Here is a 15,901-nt window from a genome sequence, read left to right as displayed (position 1 = left end):
TGACATTCCCCTGTCCACTACTTTAGTCACCTCTTCAAAAAATTCAATCAGGTTTGTCAGGCACGACCTACCTTTCACAAATTCATGCTGGCTCTCTCTGATTAACTGAAATTTCTCGGTGTTCAGTCACCCTATCCTTAATTATAGACTCCAGCATTTTCCCCACAACAGATGTTAGGCTAACTGGTCTATAATTCCCTGGTTTCCCTCTCCTTTCTTAAAAAGCGGAGTGACATTTTCAATTTTTCAATCCAGAGGGACAGTTCCTGAATCTAGAGAACTTTGAAAGATGATAGTTAGGGCATCTGCAATGTGCTAACCTACTTCCTTTAAAACCCTGGGATGGAAACTATCTGGTCCTGGGGATTTGTCACTCTTTAGTGCTATTATTTTCTTCATTACTGTTGCTTTACTTATATTAATTTCATCGAGTCCCTGTCCCCTCCAAAGATGGGAGGGAAAGTAGAGAGTGAGGAGGACATAAAAAACCTACAAGGGGATCTCGACAGGCTGGGTGAGTGGGCGGAGATTTGGCAGATGCAATCCAATATTGGAAAATGTGAGGTTATGCACTTTGGCAGGAAAAATCAGAGAGCAAGTTATTATCTTAATGGCAAGAAACTGGAAAGTACTGCAGTACAAAGGGATCTGGGGGTCCTAGTGCAAGAAAATCAAAAAGTTAGTATGCAGGTGCAGCAGGTGATCAAGAAGGCCAACGGAATGTTGGCTTTTATTGCTAGGGGGATAGAATATAAAAACAGGGAGGTATTGCTGCAGTTATATAAGGTATTGGTGAGACTGCACCTGGAATACTGCATACAGTTTTGGTGTCCATACTTAAGAAAAGACATACTTGCTCTTGAGGCAGTACAAAGAAGGTTCACTCGGTTAATCCCGGGGATGAGGGGGCGGACATATGAGGAGAGGTTGAGTAGATTGGGACTCTACTCATTGGAGTTCAGAAGAATGAGAGGCGATCTTATTGAAACATATAAGATTGTGAAGGGGCTTGATCGGGTGGATGCGGTGAGGATGTTCCCAAGGATGGGTGAAACTAGAACTAGGGGGCATAATCTTAGAATAAGGGGCTGCTCTTTCAAAACTGAGATGAGGAGAAACTTCTTCACTCAGAGGGTAGTAGGTCTGTGGAATTTGCTGCCCCAGGAAGCTGTGGAAGCGACATCATTAAATAAATTTAAAACAGAAATAGACAGTTTCCTAGAAGTAAAGGGAATTAGGGGTTACGGGGAGCGGGCAGGAAATTGGACATGAATTTAGATTTGAGGTTAGGATCAGATCAGCCATGATCTTATTGAATGGCGGAGCAGGCTCGAGGGGCCGATTGGCCTACTCCTGCTCCTATTTCTTATGTTCTTATATTAGTTTTCTTGGGATTTCCGGCATGCTATCCTCTTTTTCTACTGTAAATACTGACACAAAGTCATTGTTCAACATGTCTGCCATTTCCCCATTGTCAATGACAATATCCCCACTTTCAGTTTTTAAGGGGCCAACACTGCTCCTGACCACCCTCTTTTTCCTAATGTAACTATAAAGTTCTTCGTATTGGTTTTGATATCCCTTGCAAGTTTCTTTTCATACTCTTTTTGTCGCTCTTACAATCTGTTTTTTGACCCTTTGTTGAACTTTGTATCTTTCCCATTCGCTGGGATCTGTGCCATTTTTTGCCTTTTTGTATGCCCTTTCCTTATGTATTATTGAGTTGAGGTCGAAGATCAGCAGTGATCTTATTGACTGGCGGAGCAGACGCGAGGATCTTATGGGCTCCTCCTCCTGCTATTTCTTATGTTCTTATGAGGTTGGAATTACATAGAATTACTCCGAGCAGAGAAGGTTGAGAGGAGATTTCATAGAGTTCAAAATCACGAGAGGTTTAGATGAAGTGAATAGAGAATCCGTTCCCAATGGCAGAAGGGTCGAGAACCAGAGGACGTAGATTTAAGGTGATTGGCAAAAGAACCAAAGGTGACGTAAGGACAAACTTTTTTACGCAGCGAGTTATGATCTGGAATGCACTGCCTGAACGGGAGGTGGAGGCAGATTCAGTTGTGGCTGTCAAAAAGGAATTGGATAAATACTTGAAGGGGAAAAATTTGCAAGGCTACGGGGAAAGAGCAGGGGTGGGGGGACGAACTGGATTGCTCTTACAAAGAGCCGGCACGGGCTCGATGGGACGAATGGCCGCCTCCTGTGCTGTAACCATTCTAATTCTATGAATGAATGTACAGCACAGAAACAGGCCATTCAGCCCAACAGGTCCACGCCAGTGTTTATGCTCCACAAAAGCCGCCTCCCTCCCTACTTCATCTAACCCTATCAGCATATCCTTCTATTCCTTTCTTCCTCATGTGTTTATCGAGCTTCCTCCTAAATGCATCTACGCTATTCACCTCAACTACTCCTTGTGGTAGCGAGTTCCACATTCTCACCACTCTCTGGGTAAAGATGTTTCTCCTGAATTCCCTATTGGATTTCATAGAATCATAGAAAATTTACGGCACAGAAGGAGTCCATTTGGCCCATCGTGTCCGCGCCGGACGAAAATGAGTCACCCAGCCTAATCCCACTGTACAGCACTTGGTCCATAGCCCTGTAGGTCACGGCATTTCAGGTGCACATCCAGGTACATTTTAAATGAGTTAGGGGTTTCTGCGCCTCCCACCCTTTCAGGCAGCTCCAGACTCCTACCACCCTCTGGGTGAAAAAATTTTTCTTCAGCTCCCCTCTAATCCTTCTATCAATCACTTTAAATCTATGCCCTATGGTTATTGACCTCTCTGCTAAGGGAAATAGGTCCTTCCTATCCAGGCCCCTCATAATTTTGTACACCTCAATTAAATCTCCCCTCAGCCTCCTCTGTTCCAAGGAAAACAACCCCAGCCTATCCAATCTTTCCTCATAGCTAAAATTCTCCAGTCCTGGCAACATCCTCGTAAATCTCCTCTGCACCCTCTCTGGTGCAATCACATCTTTCCTGTAATGTGGTGACCAGAACTGTACACAGTACTCAAGCTGTGGCCTAACTAGTGTTTTATACAGTTCCAGCATAACCTCCCTGCTCTTATGTTCCATGCCTTGGCTAATAAAGGAAAGTATCCCTTATGCCGCCTTAATCACTTTATCAACCTGTCCTGCTATCTTCAGGGATCTGTGGACATGCACTCCAAGGTCCCTCACTTCCTCTACACCTCTCAGTATCCTCCCATTTATTGTGTATTCCCTTGCCTTGTTTGCTTTCCCCAAATGCATTACCTCACACTTCTCTGGATTGAATCCCATTTGCCACTTTTCTGCCCACCTGACCAGTCCATTGATATCTTCCTGCAACCTACAGCTTTCCTCCTCACTATCAGCCACAGAGCCAATTTTTGCATCTTAATCGTGCCCCCTACATTTAAGTCTAAATCATTAATATATATCACAAAAAGCAAGGGACCGAGTCCTCCGGCACCCCACTGGAAACAGCCTTCCAGTCACAAAAACACCCGTCGACCATTACCCTTTGCTTCCTGCCACTGAGCCAATTTTGGATCCAACTTGCTGCTTTCCCTTGATCCCATGGGCTTTTACTTTTTTGACCACTCTGCCATGTTGGACCTTGTCGAAAGCCTTGCAAAAATCCATGTAGACTACATCAAATGTACAACCCTCATCGACCCTTCTTGTTACCTCCTCAAAAGATTCAATCAAGTTAGTCAGACACGACCTTCCCTTAACAAAGCTACGCTGACTGTCCTTGATTACTCTGTGCCTTTCTAAGTGACTCAGAATCTTGATTCCAATAATTTGCCCATAACCGAGGTTAGACTGACTCACCTGTAATCACTCGGTCCATCCCTTGCTCCCTTTTTAAACAACGGTCCAATCTTCCGGCACCACACTTGTACCCAGTGAGGATCGGAAAATGATGGTCAGAGCCTCTGCTATTTCCTCTCTTGATTCTCTTAACAGCCTGGGATGCATTTCATCTGGCCCTTGTGATTTATCTACTTTCAAAGATGCTAATCCCCTTAACACTTCCTTTTCACTAAGTTTCACACTCCTCCTCTTTAACTACAATGTTTGCATCATTCCCCTCTTTTGTGAAGACAGATGCAAATTATTCGTTAAGAACCATACCAACATCTTCTGTCTCCACACATAATTTACCTTTTTGGTCTCTAATAGGCGCTACTCTTTCCTTAGTTATCCTCTTGCTCTTAATGTATTTATAAAACATCTTTGGGTTTTCTTTAATTTTACATGCCAATATTTTTTCATGCCCTCTCTTTGCTTTCCTAATTTCCTTTTTAACTTCACCCCTACACTTTTTATACTCCTGGGCTTTCTGTCGTATTGAGTTCTCGGTGCCTGACTTAAGCTTTCCTTTTCTGCCTTATCTTAGCCTGTGTGCTCCTTGACATCCAGGGGGCTCTAGATTTGGCAGTTGCACCCTTTTTCTTTGTGGGAACATGTTTACTTTGAACCCCTTGAATCTTCCCCTTGAATGCCTCCTTTATTAGTGACTATCTTATATTTATGGCCCCTAGTTCTGGTCTCCCCTGCAAGTGGAAACATCTTCTCTGTGTCCACTCCATCAAACTCTTTAATAATCTTAAAGACCTCTATCAGGTGACCCCTCAGTTTTCTTCTAGAGAGAAGAGCCCCAGCCTGCTCAATCTTTCCTGATGGGTATAACCCCTCAGTTCTGTTATCTTCCTAGTAAACCTTTCTTGCATCTTCTCCAGTGCCTCTGTATCCTTTTTATAATGTGGAGACTGGAACTGTTCACAGTACTCCAAGTATGGTCTGACCAAATTTCTATACAAGTTTAACATAACTTGTAGTGTTTCTCTGAATGCTGAGTTAAGATGGATGAAAGGGCCTTCCTGGTCTGTATTGGTGGGAAGTGATAGTAGTGAGAGTGCAGGCTTCCCTAAAAGGGGTAGTTTGTATAGAAAGAAACTTGGAAGAGAAATACAAAATGAGAAATTTAAGCAGGAAAGTCTCAAAGTGCAGCCCCTAATATGCTGTCCAGGTTGGGGTGTCAGCTAAGTGATTAGCATATGGTTGTGAAGTCATGGTTTTGTGTGTGCAAGATCACTGAGGTCATGCACAGGTGAGCTGGCACTGTACCTCTGGTTTGCACTGTGTTGTAGCAGAGCTGAGAGTGAGGCCCTTCCTTTTACTTGTAGGGGTTTGCCTTTGTGGAGTACGAGGTTCCAGAGGCAGCTCAGCTTGCTCTTGAGCAGATGAACTCGGTGATGCTGGGAGGCAGAAACATCAAGGTAAGTGACTTCAGCACCTTAACACATAGTCTGTCTGACCGCAAGCGGACTAGGGTCTCCGCAAAACCATCAGTTCTTTTTACATTTTTAGCCAAATGCATGAAGGTGGAATGCACTGTGGTCCGCTAAAAGGATAAAGCACAGGATGACGTCGGAACAGATAACCCAGGTCCCTACTGATTTACATTGTACCCTTAAACCTCATGGATATATGTTGGGTAATGATTTCATCTAAGATTGGAGATGGTCAGCGGCCTAGGTGTCATCAGAGAATCTCATTACATTGTCATCTCGTCAGCAGTGACTGAAGCAGGAGGCTTTTCAAATGCAATACAAAACTGAATTTCTGTCTGTTTTTAAACTGGTTTATGATTCTCGCTGTATAATTGGCCAGTTTTATTTCATCACTGTTCTCTGCCTGCCCAGTCAAGTTGAGATTTGGATAACTCCATCAGAAATCCGGTGAGCACGCGATGGTGTAGCATTTCTTTCATTAAAGTTGGCTCTTTTTGTTGTATTTTCTAACCCTAGCTTTAATTTCTATATATTTAAGATGTTCTAGATTCCATGATTAGGGTGTTGTGTCACAGGCATACTGGTATAGATCAGTAAGTGCATTTACTGCTAATAAATGGATCCTACACCTCTGCACATGAGCTCCTGTGACAACTGGACCCACCGAGTGAACCACAGGTCACTGCTCTGACTTGTTATACTTGCCAGCAGAGTTGGTAAGTAAGGCTAGGAGTAGGTTATGGGATGACTAAAAATTATTGGAGGAACTGATGTGCAAATGGAGGAACTGATGTGAAAATGGAGCTTTGGCAAATTAGCCATAGAGTATTGTGGGCTTGCCCATCGTGTGTGGTTTGAGTGGGCTATTTGGGAGAGCTGGGAGTAACCTGTTTGAGACCAAGCTATATACCTGATCTTTTCTGACAGAGAGGCAGTGTTTATTGCAAGAGCCAGAGAAGAACATGTAAGTAGAGCCACCAGGGAGAGTCGCTATTGGAGGGGGGATGCCGTGGAGGCTAACGACTGCCATTGGTATTGTGACACAGTGGAAGGCAGATTTTGCCGCGGTGTGACGGGTCCAGGATATCAGGATGGGGGCAGGATTCCTGGAGTGCAATCCGGGTTATGCGGATGGCTGGTTCAAGCGAGTTGGGGGGCGGCGGGGGGGGGGGGGGGGGTTGCAGAATTGCTAGCTTGCTTGGATGAACATGATGTACGGTTTTGTGGGAAGGGTGAAATTGGGGAAGGATTGGAGGAACTGATGTGGCACAATGGATGGATTTGGGAGGCAGGAAAAGAACAGTTTGATCGAGTGGGAGGGGGTGTAGAAACGATACGAGGTGGGAGGGGAGCAGAAAGCGGGGGGGAGAAGGTGGTATTAAAAGCCCTGGGGCAGATAAAATGGTCAGGAAAAGAGAAGATTATTTAGTTTGTGGATTGGTCTTGGGAGAAGGTGTGGATAATAGTGAATGATAAACAGATGGAGGTGTGGGGGTTCAGTGTGTTAGCTGGGGGGGGGGGGGGCATTGTCTCTCCACTAATGGAGAAGTAATGATATTGGATGGATGGGCGGGGAGAGGTGCTCCCTGTGACTTTACAATGGATCCCATCCAGATTAACGTCAGTTCCTCCAGCCTGATGGAAGCAGTTTTCTGGGTTGTTGCTGACTTTATGAATGCTACCTTAACCGTTCCTATTATGTGCTTAGAAACGACCTTTCTTTTCTTTGTGTCTCCTCTAAGCTTTTATGTAGAACAGGACTCGGCTGCAGAGCACTCCCTCCTCGCCAGTCGGCAGCCTTTCTGTTCAGAAGAAGCAGCAGCAGTAAATTCCAGCATTCACGTGCCCTCAGCCAGTGGGAGCACTCGACAATCTAAGCGACTGAGACTCCAGGAGCCAGCCCGATCATTTAATTTGTCGGTGGGGGGGGTCACTGGTTTTATCTATCTTTCCTCTTTGAAATAAAAAATATATACTTTTTCCTAATGATTTTATATATTTATATATTTTTTTTAATTGCATCTCGTTCGACCGGAGTTTTATTCTTTTGTTAAGTACGTAGCATCTTTCCTTGGCTTGTCCCTGTTGGCAGCTGGCTTTGATCTTGTCTTTGTGCGGAGTACAGAAGGGAGCCTTGAGCAGGCACTGCGGTAATCTCAGGTTCGTTGCCTCCAGTGAAGCATGTAGGTCGCTGTGGGGCACTTCAGAGCGATTGGTCCTGTTCCAAATAGAAGATCTACTCTGCTTCTTAAGAGTAGTTGAAGACTGAACGTGGAACCATCTAGTGGATATGTATATGTGACCCTACCAGTCCAGGACATAGAGAATGAGAGGAATGCCACTGACTTCCGTCTGGGCCCTTTGTGACGATCCAGACACCACAGCGATATTGCGGACATCCATTTTCTGTCCTGTTTTCTCGTTCGTTGATTACAGTGCCGTCTATGCATCTGGATTTCTTCGTGCTCTGCCGCTTTCTTCCTGCCTGTGTCACAATCCGAGGCTCCCTTTGTTCTTGGAATGTTTGGCTTCTTTGTGCTTGGAGCTGGCTTATTCCGGACCTCGGCAGTTATCCGCCAAACAATGTTTGTTGGAGCTCTTGCTAGCCCATGCTTCCGAAGTTTTCCTCTTAGTCCATGCTCCAGATCTAGCATAAATAGTTCTTCCTCCAGTAGGTAAAATACTTTGCATCTTATTCTCCTAAGTCTCCTCCTCCTTCTCTTCCTCCTCCCTTGCCCTCACTCTTCCTAAAAGTAACCATCGATCTGAGGATGGGCGTTCCACACCAGCTTTAATCTCCCAACCACCAGCAAATAAGCTTGTAATTCAAGTTTTAAACAATAAACGCTCCAAAGTTCTGCTACCAGTCTCTGATCTTTTCTTTCCCACCACACACGGTATGTTTACTGCGATGGTTCCGGCCTGTCTCCGCAGCAAGTTGCGTTTCGTTGCAGATCCATAGTACCACACCTCACGTTGTCCTGCGATTGGCTGGGGGAACAAGTCAGGGCGGTCCCAGTAAACATACACAAACGGCCACTTGTGTTTATCTGTTAAAGGGGCCTTCAGCCCATTTAAAAAGTGGTAAGTTTCAATAGCTTGCTCTCAGGCGCAATCCTCTGCCAATTGTTCCGAACCCCACGCTGCTGCGTTGGGGAGAAGTCCAGCTCGTGGCGTTGCATTTTCTCCCACTGCCCGGTGCTGCTGTTCCTTATCCTGCTTGCGGTGCATCCTGGGCAGGGCGACATCACTCTGGTCTGCTTGTTCTGTAGCTGCCCTGTACAAGTCTTCCACAGGTGAACAAATTCTGTGGAAGGTTTTGTACCGTGCAGCTGCAGTGATGTCATTCTACCCAGAATGCACCGCGGGAAGGAGCGTGGACTGCGTATCTCCTCCCCGCCCCCCCCCCCCCCCCCCCCCCTCAACTACCTCTTTTGCCCCCTCCCGGTGGTGAACAAACGCGAGGTTACGGGGTGGATTTCTCCGCAGCGCCGCAGCGTGCGGCTCAGTGCACTTGGCAGGGGATTGTGCGTGGGAGCAGGAAATTTACTGTTTTTTAAATGAGGTGTAGTTTCCCTTTAATTAGATGTGCCAGCATGCTACATGCTCTCCTGTAAAACACACTAAGGTTTCCCCTTTGAACACTCAAGCCCAGTGTTCCTGATGAGTGAGGTCTGTTGAAAAATACTTTATTTTTAAATGAGCTCTGCTTAAACGGGAACAGACCAAGTGAGACGCACTCAATCCCATTACTAATGGACGCCATTTGTCATTGTTTCTGGGGTACTTCCAATGTCCCAGGAAGATTCCAGGTGGCACCTCCATTCTTAGCCCCGTGTTTTCCAGGAGAAGTGGCATGGTTCGTATTAATTTCTAGCTTGGTCTGTAATTGGCGGGGGTTTCTTTTGTTACAGGTTGGCAGACCGAGTAACATAGGACAAGCTCAACCAATCATAGACCAGCTTGCAGAGGAAGCCAGGGCGTTTAACAGAATTTATGTCGCGTCCGTTCACCCGGACCTGTCGGATGATGACATTAAAAGTGTGTTCGAGGCCTTTGGAAAGATTAAATCCTGCACCTTGGCCCGAGACCCCACAACGGGGAAGCACAAAGGATATGGATTCATTGGTGAGTGTTCTGTTGGTAAAACTGGTTTCGTGACGGTATTGTGGAAAAAGGGGAGGAACACGCATTTTACAAAATTAACAAAAAAAAGGCCCGGCAGGTTTCTAAATTGGATAGAGTAGTGACCTTTCACGTCAGAGACTTGGCATTCACTCCAGCCCAGGGTAGATGGAGTGAAGGACTGCTCTCTGGCTCCTGTAAGTCCTGAGTAACGAGTTTCAGCACACTCTGTCTAACTTCCTTTTGCCATTGTGATTCTCTTTTTTTTCCTCCTTTTCCCCCACTCCAAAGCACCAAGCGGCCTTTAAATTTGGCCCGAACGCCACTTACCCAGCATTGATAGGCCTTGAGGATAGAGAACGCCAGAATTGGAAGTGTTGTCCTGATGCATTAGGAGTGACGGGAAGAAACGGCTCGTTGTTAGAATTACAGAGGACAAGCTGTACATTTCATCTCAACCAGTGCCCTACCTGCCCATGGCACCTAATACCAGAACTGGGAGCAAAGTGGGAAAATGTTCATTCCTTAGCACCATCATCGCTCCTCCTTTACTCTTACTAGTTGATGTTGCTTCTGCTACTACAGCTTAATAGTGTAGATCTCTGTGCACATACACATGGGCTGGCAAACGCACTTGCTGACATAGGCCATGTTTACAACGACACTTCAATGTCATGGGCACTGCCACAGTTGCAGATACACTGCATTTTTAACATTCGGTTTCTCGTCGTGCCTCAGTTATCCAAGAATTGGACTCTGTTATCTTGAATTTCTGGAATCGAACACTTTATCTGTGCTGCCTATTGCACTGATTTGATACGTAAGCAGTCCTTTATCTGCAAGACTTTGACACTGCGGTTGGGCATCCCTTTTTGACTTGACGTGCACTGTACCGCCCACTGCTAGCTACTCATGGATATATATTGTATGTTCAGTCTACGTGCCTGATCTAGATGGCCATCTTGGAAATGAGAATACAGAAGGAACAGGTGACTTTGGACCTAATGGTTCCCGAAGTTTTCCACAACTGGGGGTTTTCCTCATCTCGTGTCTGGGTCTGTTGTAGACTAATTGATGAGAGATTGATTGCCGTGATTAGTCGACACATCCATTATTATATCGTGCAACTACCAGGATGGTATACGACGAACTACATGGACCGTGATCTTCTATTGTCTAGCAATTCTAAGTAGAAGGAAAAGCAAAATCTGAAACCAGAATGGGTTTGCAGTCTGGCTGTGCAGCCGAGTGCAGTATTAGTGCATTGGAAGAGTGGGCACTATGGCAGGTCATTAGACCTCAATGGACTGATGGTTGGTACAGGCATCTTGATGACTACTATGCTAACTCTTCCAGCATGTTTATCTGCCAGACAATTAGATCTATTTAAAGAACACGTGAATCTACCAGATTAGTGATGTACACTATTTGTAGAGAAAAAGCACTTCGAAAAATCTGAGACTGGGCCGTTAGGTTGGGCTAATTTTATTTTTGCAATGAGTTGATGTGTTGAATGTGAATAACAGTAGTGCGAGGATACAGTGTGTTTTTGGGTGATGTAGTGCGAGGGTACAGTGTGTTTTTGGGTGACGGGGTTGTGTGGGGGTACTGTTTGTTTTTGGGTGACGGGGTTGTGTGGGGGTACAGTTTGTTTTTGGGTGACGGGGTTGTGTGGGGGTACAGTTTGATTTTGGGTGACGGGGTTGTTTGGGGGTACAGTGTGTTTTTGGGTGATGTGGGTAGTGCGAGGGTACAGTTTGTTTTTGGGTGACGGGGTTGTGTGGGGGTACAGTGTGTTTTTGGGTGACGGGGTTGTGTGGGGGTACAGTGTGTTTTTGGGTGACGGGGTTGTGTGTGGGGGTACAGTGTGTTTTTGGGTGACGGGGTTGTGTGTGGGGGTACAGTGTGTTTTTGGATGACGGGTTTGTGTGGGGGTACAGTGTTTTTGGGTGACGGGGTTGTGTGGGGGTACAGTGTGTTTTTGGGTGACGGGGTTGTGTGGGGGTACAGTGTGTTTTTGGATGATGGGGTTGTGTGGGGGTACAGTGTGTTTTTGGGTGATGGGGTTGTGTGGGGATAGAGTGTGTTTTTGGGTGACGGGGTTGTGTGGGGGTACAGTGTGTTTTTGGGTGACGGAGTTGTGTGGGGGTACAGTGTGTTTTTGGATGATGGGGTTGTGTGGGGGTACAGTGTGTTTTTGGGTGACGGGGTTGTGTGGGGATAGAGTGTGTTTTTGGGTGACGGGGTTGTGTGGGGGTACAGTGTGTTTTTGGGTGACGGGGTTGTGTGGAGGTACAGTGTGTTTTTGGGTGACGGAGTTGTGTGGGGGTACAGTGTGTTTTTGGATGATGGGGTTGTGTGGGGGTACAGTGTGTTTTTGGGTGACGGGGTTGTGTGGGGGTACAGTGTGTTTTTGGGTGACGGGGTACAGTGTGTTTTTGGGTGACGGGGTTGTGTGGGGGTACAGTGTGTTTTTGGGTGACGGTGTTGTGTGGGGGTACAGTGTGTTTTTGGGTGACGGGGTTGTGTGTGGGGGTACAGTGTGTTTTTGGGTGACGGGGTTGTGTGGGGGTACAGTGTGTTTTTGGGTGACGGGGTTGTGTGGGGGTACAGTGTGTTGGATGATGGGGTAGGTATTGCGGAGGTGAATCATCCATTTGTGTAGTTGATCGGATACAGGAACGGTGGGTTGATGGTATGTGGGCTAGTAGTTTGAATTTTGGTTTGGGACAAGAATTGGGGGTAACCAGTGTAAAATGGTGACCGCTGCACATTGTGCTGGTATATAATTGGAGGAGTAAGCTATAACTGCTGATGTCTAGTTACAAATTGCTCTTGGGTACTTTGGTGTTGTGAAGTGCATGGCACTTTGCTGTATGGCTGATTTACAGCACTGATGAAGTAGAATCCTTGGAGAGTGATTTGACCATTTTGGACAAGTGGTCTAACTGGACATTGTGTTTTTTTTATTCTATAGGGGTAGATGGAATTACAAAAGGTCGTCTTTTATGATCCACCAAGAGTGAACTTGAAATGGTGCTCTTTGCAATGTAGGAATCCAGTGTCAACAGAGTGGGAAAGCCAGGCAGCATTGGCTGACTAGATAGGCAAGCAATGCAGTTATGCAAAGCAGCTTTTCCCTGACTCTACTGTACAGGTTTTTGCTTGTAGTCTGATTAAATGCATTGAGTTGGGTGTCGTTTTAGTTGCACATTTCAGTTTTTGTGCCTTTTGGTCGTCTTGATTATCTCTTAACCATGCTTGGGAACCTCCAAACCAAACTAATTACAAATCCATATAATGCGCAATCTCTCCCTATAGTGACACTCTCTGTTGCTGATGCCACAAGGATCCTTCCCTGTTGTGTGTAGGTAACTAGCTAAGAATCCCTTTAGCAGCACAAAGCACCAGTAAGCTTCTTGCTGCTTGCCCAGCTAGGCCCATCATTGTCTTATAGGCTTATCCAGAGCCACGTGGGAAGAATTGGGCCTTCAGGTCCCACCAATGGCTAGCCACACTGGCTCAATCAGTAACATTACTCGTGGGTGCCGTGGACTAGTGGTTCAAGCTTTGGGTTACTGGGTCTGCCACAGAAGATGGACTCTGCCAATCTCCAGTGCCAGTGTGCCGTCGAGGGTGAGAGAGATCCTGTTCTTTATCTGCTCCCGGGAAGGAGTGTGGTCACTGGTTATTGGATGACTGGGTTGAGCCTTTGCTCATTGGATAGTAGGTCCCATGATTGAGTAGCATGGTGAGCAGCACAACTCATCATAAAACATGAGTGCACTTGCTACTATGCTACCCTATCGAGCAGTGGTTCCACCAGCCTCTATAACCCAATAAAGGTAAGCACTCAATCCTGGATATACAAGTTTGTGTTTTCAATCCTGTCCTACAAGTAATGCTGTCCAGCAATTGTCAACCTAAGCCTCTCCGTTTCTTCATCAGTTTTACGACGCACATCTGCCTTCAGCGCAGTGATGGGACTTGCTCAGGATAGATTGCAACATAACCAACTGCCTTGATATTCTACAAGTTCAAGGCCCTGTGCCAGACTTAATTGTCACCAACTGCTTGTATGGACATAGGAAGAGAAGGGGCCCTTGGGCCCATCAGTGTTCCATTTATCAGCCGGGCTCCCCCTCCAATTGTTCATAATGCTGATTCCTGGGAAAGCCGAAGAAATATTGGTAAAGCTCATGGATATTCCTTCCTGACTCACTAAACCAACCAATCAATCGAGCTCCCGGAGACCATGGCGCATCATTGGACGTAGTTCATCAGTCGCCCCTCCCTCCATTGGACTATACAGATATGGAAAAGATTTTCCATCTATTGTGCCAGTCCAGTGGTTAAAGGCTTTCCATCCTCTTGATACCTCACACCCTATTTGACAAAAATGTATTCATGTCCCTCTTTAAATTTATTAAATCCTCTGCTTGCACTGCCTTCCTCGGTTGGCTGTTCCACATATTCACCACCTGTGTATATCCCTTAATCTGGGTCCTCATCTAAGAGTTTTGGCAAAGGTGTATGCCTGATGTGAGGCTGACCCTGCCTTCTTGGATGTTGGAGCCTTCTCTCCATGTAGTTCTTCCCCCTTTTTGTCGCAACTTGGTCCTGAATCTTGTGGGCTGAAGCAGGCCGTTTTGTTACATGCCTAGGAGTTGTGAACTATGAGGGAGAATGGTTTGGACCACCGTCTTAAAGCAGCACGAGCTTAGCCTGGAGCTGGACTTTGTTTGTCAGTGGAGAAAGACCAGCGTGCCCTTCAGTCTTCCCACTGTGACACTGAAGAAGTGAATTCAAGTTGAAGTTGCCACTCATCTCAGCTCCCGAGTATTGATGTGAGTGAATCAATTGGAACAGGTGGCCCCTATATCTTCAAGTCACTCATTGGGCCTTGCAGACCCACAATACAGCACTTGGGAACACCCACTACATATGCTAGTTAGCCCATGGCTCAAGGTGGTGAGTACAGTGCACCAATTCCCCAGCCAGTCTGAGAAAATAAGTGCCCAGTTCTTTCAGAAATGCCTGGAAGAGGCACTCCAAGGGCAGCCCTTACAATGCTGACCTAAGATTCTTGAGTGAGATGGGTTCAGTGAGCTCCCTCATTTATCCGTATGCAGATCTTGGAGCTGGAGGAGTTATTCTGAGTGAAGTGCGGGATCAGACCATCCACGACCTTAGCGTTCAGCCTCTGTAGGGCCACACGAGGCGCCAGATATGCAACCTTATGATGGTCAGAAGTGAGATTTGCTGAGCCTTGCAGCGTTCCGCGGTCTGCACCACACCCTGTCCTACAGGGTGCAGCCTATTCCATGGTGACCCGACTGGCAAGATTTCACTGTAGATTGTGGTCTGGCTAGGATCGCCCTCAATTCTTCAAAATCCCAATTGCACTGTGGAACAGAGGGTATCTGTGCCTCAAATAGAATCCCAAATCCCCAACCTCGCGGGGCGGCTACCAGTACTTGGCACTGATGGCAACAACCTCTAGAAACCAGGTGTCCTACTGCCCACTAGTTAGTTAGGCATTGCAGCCTGCCTCCTCCCAGTGAACTGGGTCGGCTTGCTATCTGCGCAGCACACACTGCTGATACTCCTAGCCTCCACATTCCCTGGCTCTAACGCAGGTCGCCCAGGATATCCTCACGGATTGCCACTGATCCAGAGGAACCCTTTTAACCAAGAATGGTGACAGACTTCAGCCTATTGGATCGTTGTCATTGGGAGCCCTTGTGGATGAGCGCAGCCACCGTTGTGTTTCACCTCCTTCAGCAACCTGTTGGCCTCACCTCAATGCAATGCCAGCTACCATTCCAGCAGCTCTTGACTGCTTGATAACTGCTGCAGAGGCAGATGCTTCAAGTTGGAGCTGAAACGACTGCAAGCCCCGTTTCTTTACCAAGTGCCTCTCGAAGAGTGCGGAGTGCGTAGGATGCTGTTGGAGTGAGGAGGGCACAGTGCAGGGAGGACCCAGGAAGAAACAAACATGGAGCTCATCCCGTGGAGAGGAGTGAGTGAGCAAGGTAATGGTTGAACAAAGGTGAGAAAAAGAGAGGTAAGACTGATGATTTGTGTTTCTAATAGTGTGCACTCATAGGATAGTCTGACCCCTGCACAAGGCCACTGGGGTCGGAGGATGGCAGGTGTAGACCCACATTCTATCCAAGAATGGAAAGCAGGACAATTTTACTTAGAGGTCTTAGCCTTTCAATCCAAAATTATCCAAGATGGTAGTAAGTTATAAATATATAATATTTGCCCATGTAATTGCACTGTTGATTTGAATGGGGTTGGTAGGGTAGTGGTTCTGGTGCTGGAGTAGCAACCCAGAGGTCGTGTTCAGATGCATCATGTTGGAAAATTAAACTCAAGGAGTCTGACTATTTGTGAGCGAGCGCTAGGAATAAACGACAGAAGACAGAGGGAGGTTGTCGAGGGTTGTTTTTCAGACTGGAGGCCTG

At 46.5% G+C, this 15,901-nt stretch overlaps 1 protein-coding gene across 2 annotated transcripts in view; it reads left to right on the top strand.

Annotated features, from left to right (window-relative positions):
* LOC137300128 (poly(U)-binding-splicing factor PUF60) overlaps positions 1–15,901 on the top strand; it is an 84,630-nt gene that overhangs the window by 41,591 nt on the left and 27,138 nt on the right. For both annotated transcript variants that reach the window (XM_067969225.1, XM_067969220.1), the window contains 2 exons: positions 5,196–5,288; positions 9,218–9,431. In XM_067969225.1, coding sequence (XP_067825326.1) covers positions 5,196–5,288; positions 9,218–9,431 — 307 coding nt within the window. The remainder of the gene's footprint in view (positions 1–5,195; positions 5,289–9,217; positions 9,432–15,901) is intronic.

Source organism: Heptranchias perlo, chromosome 2 (assembly GCF_035084215.1).
Source record: "Heptranchias perlo isolate sHepPer1 chromosome 2, sHepPer1.hap1, whole genome shotgun sequence".
Taxonomy (NCBI): Eukaryota; Metazoa; Chordata; class Chondrichthyes; order Hexanchiformes; family Hexanchidae; genus Heptranchias; species Heptranchias perlo.
This window is presented reverse-complemented; position numbering and strand designations above follow the sequence as displayed.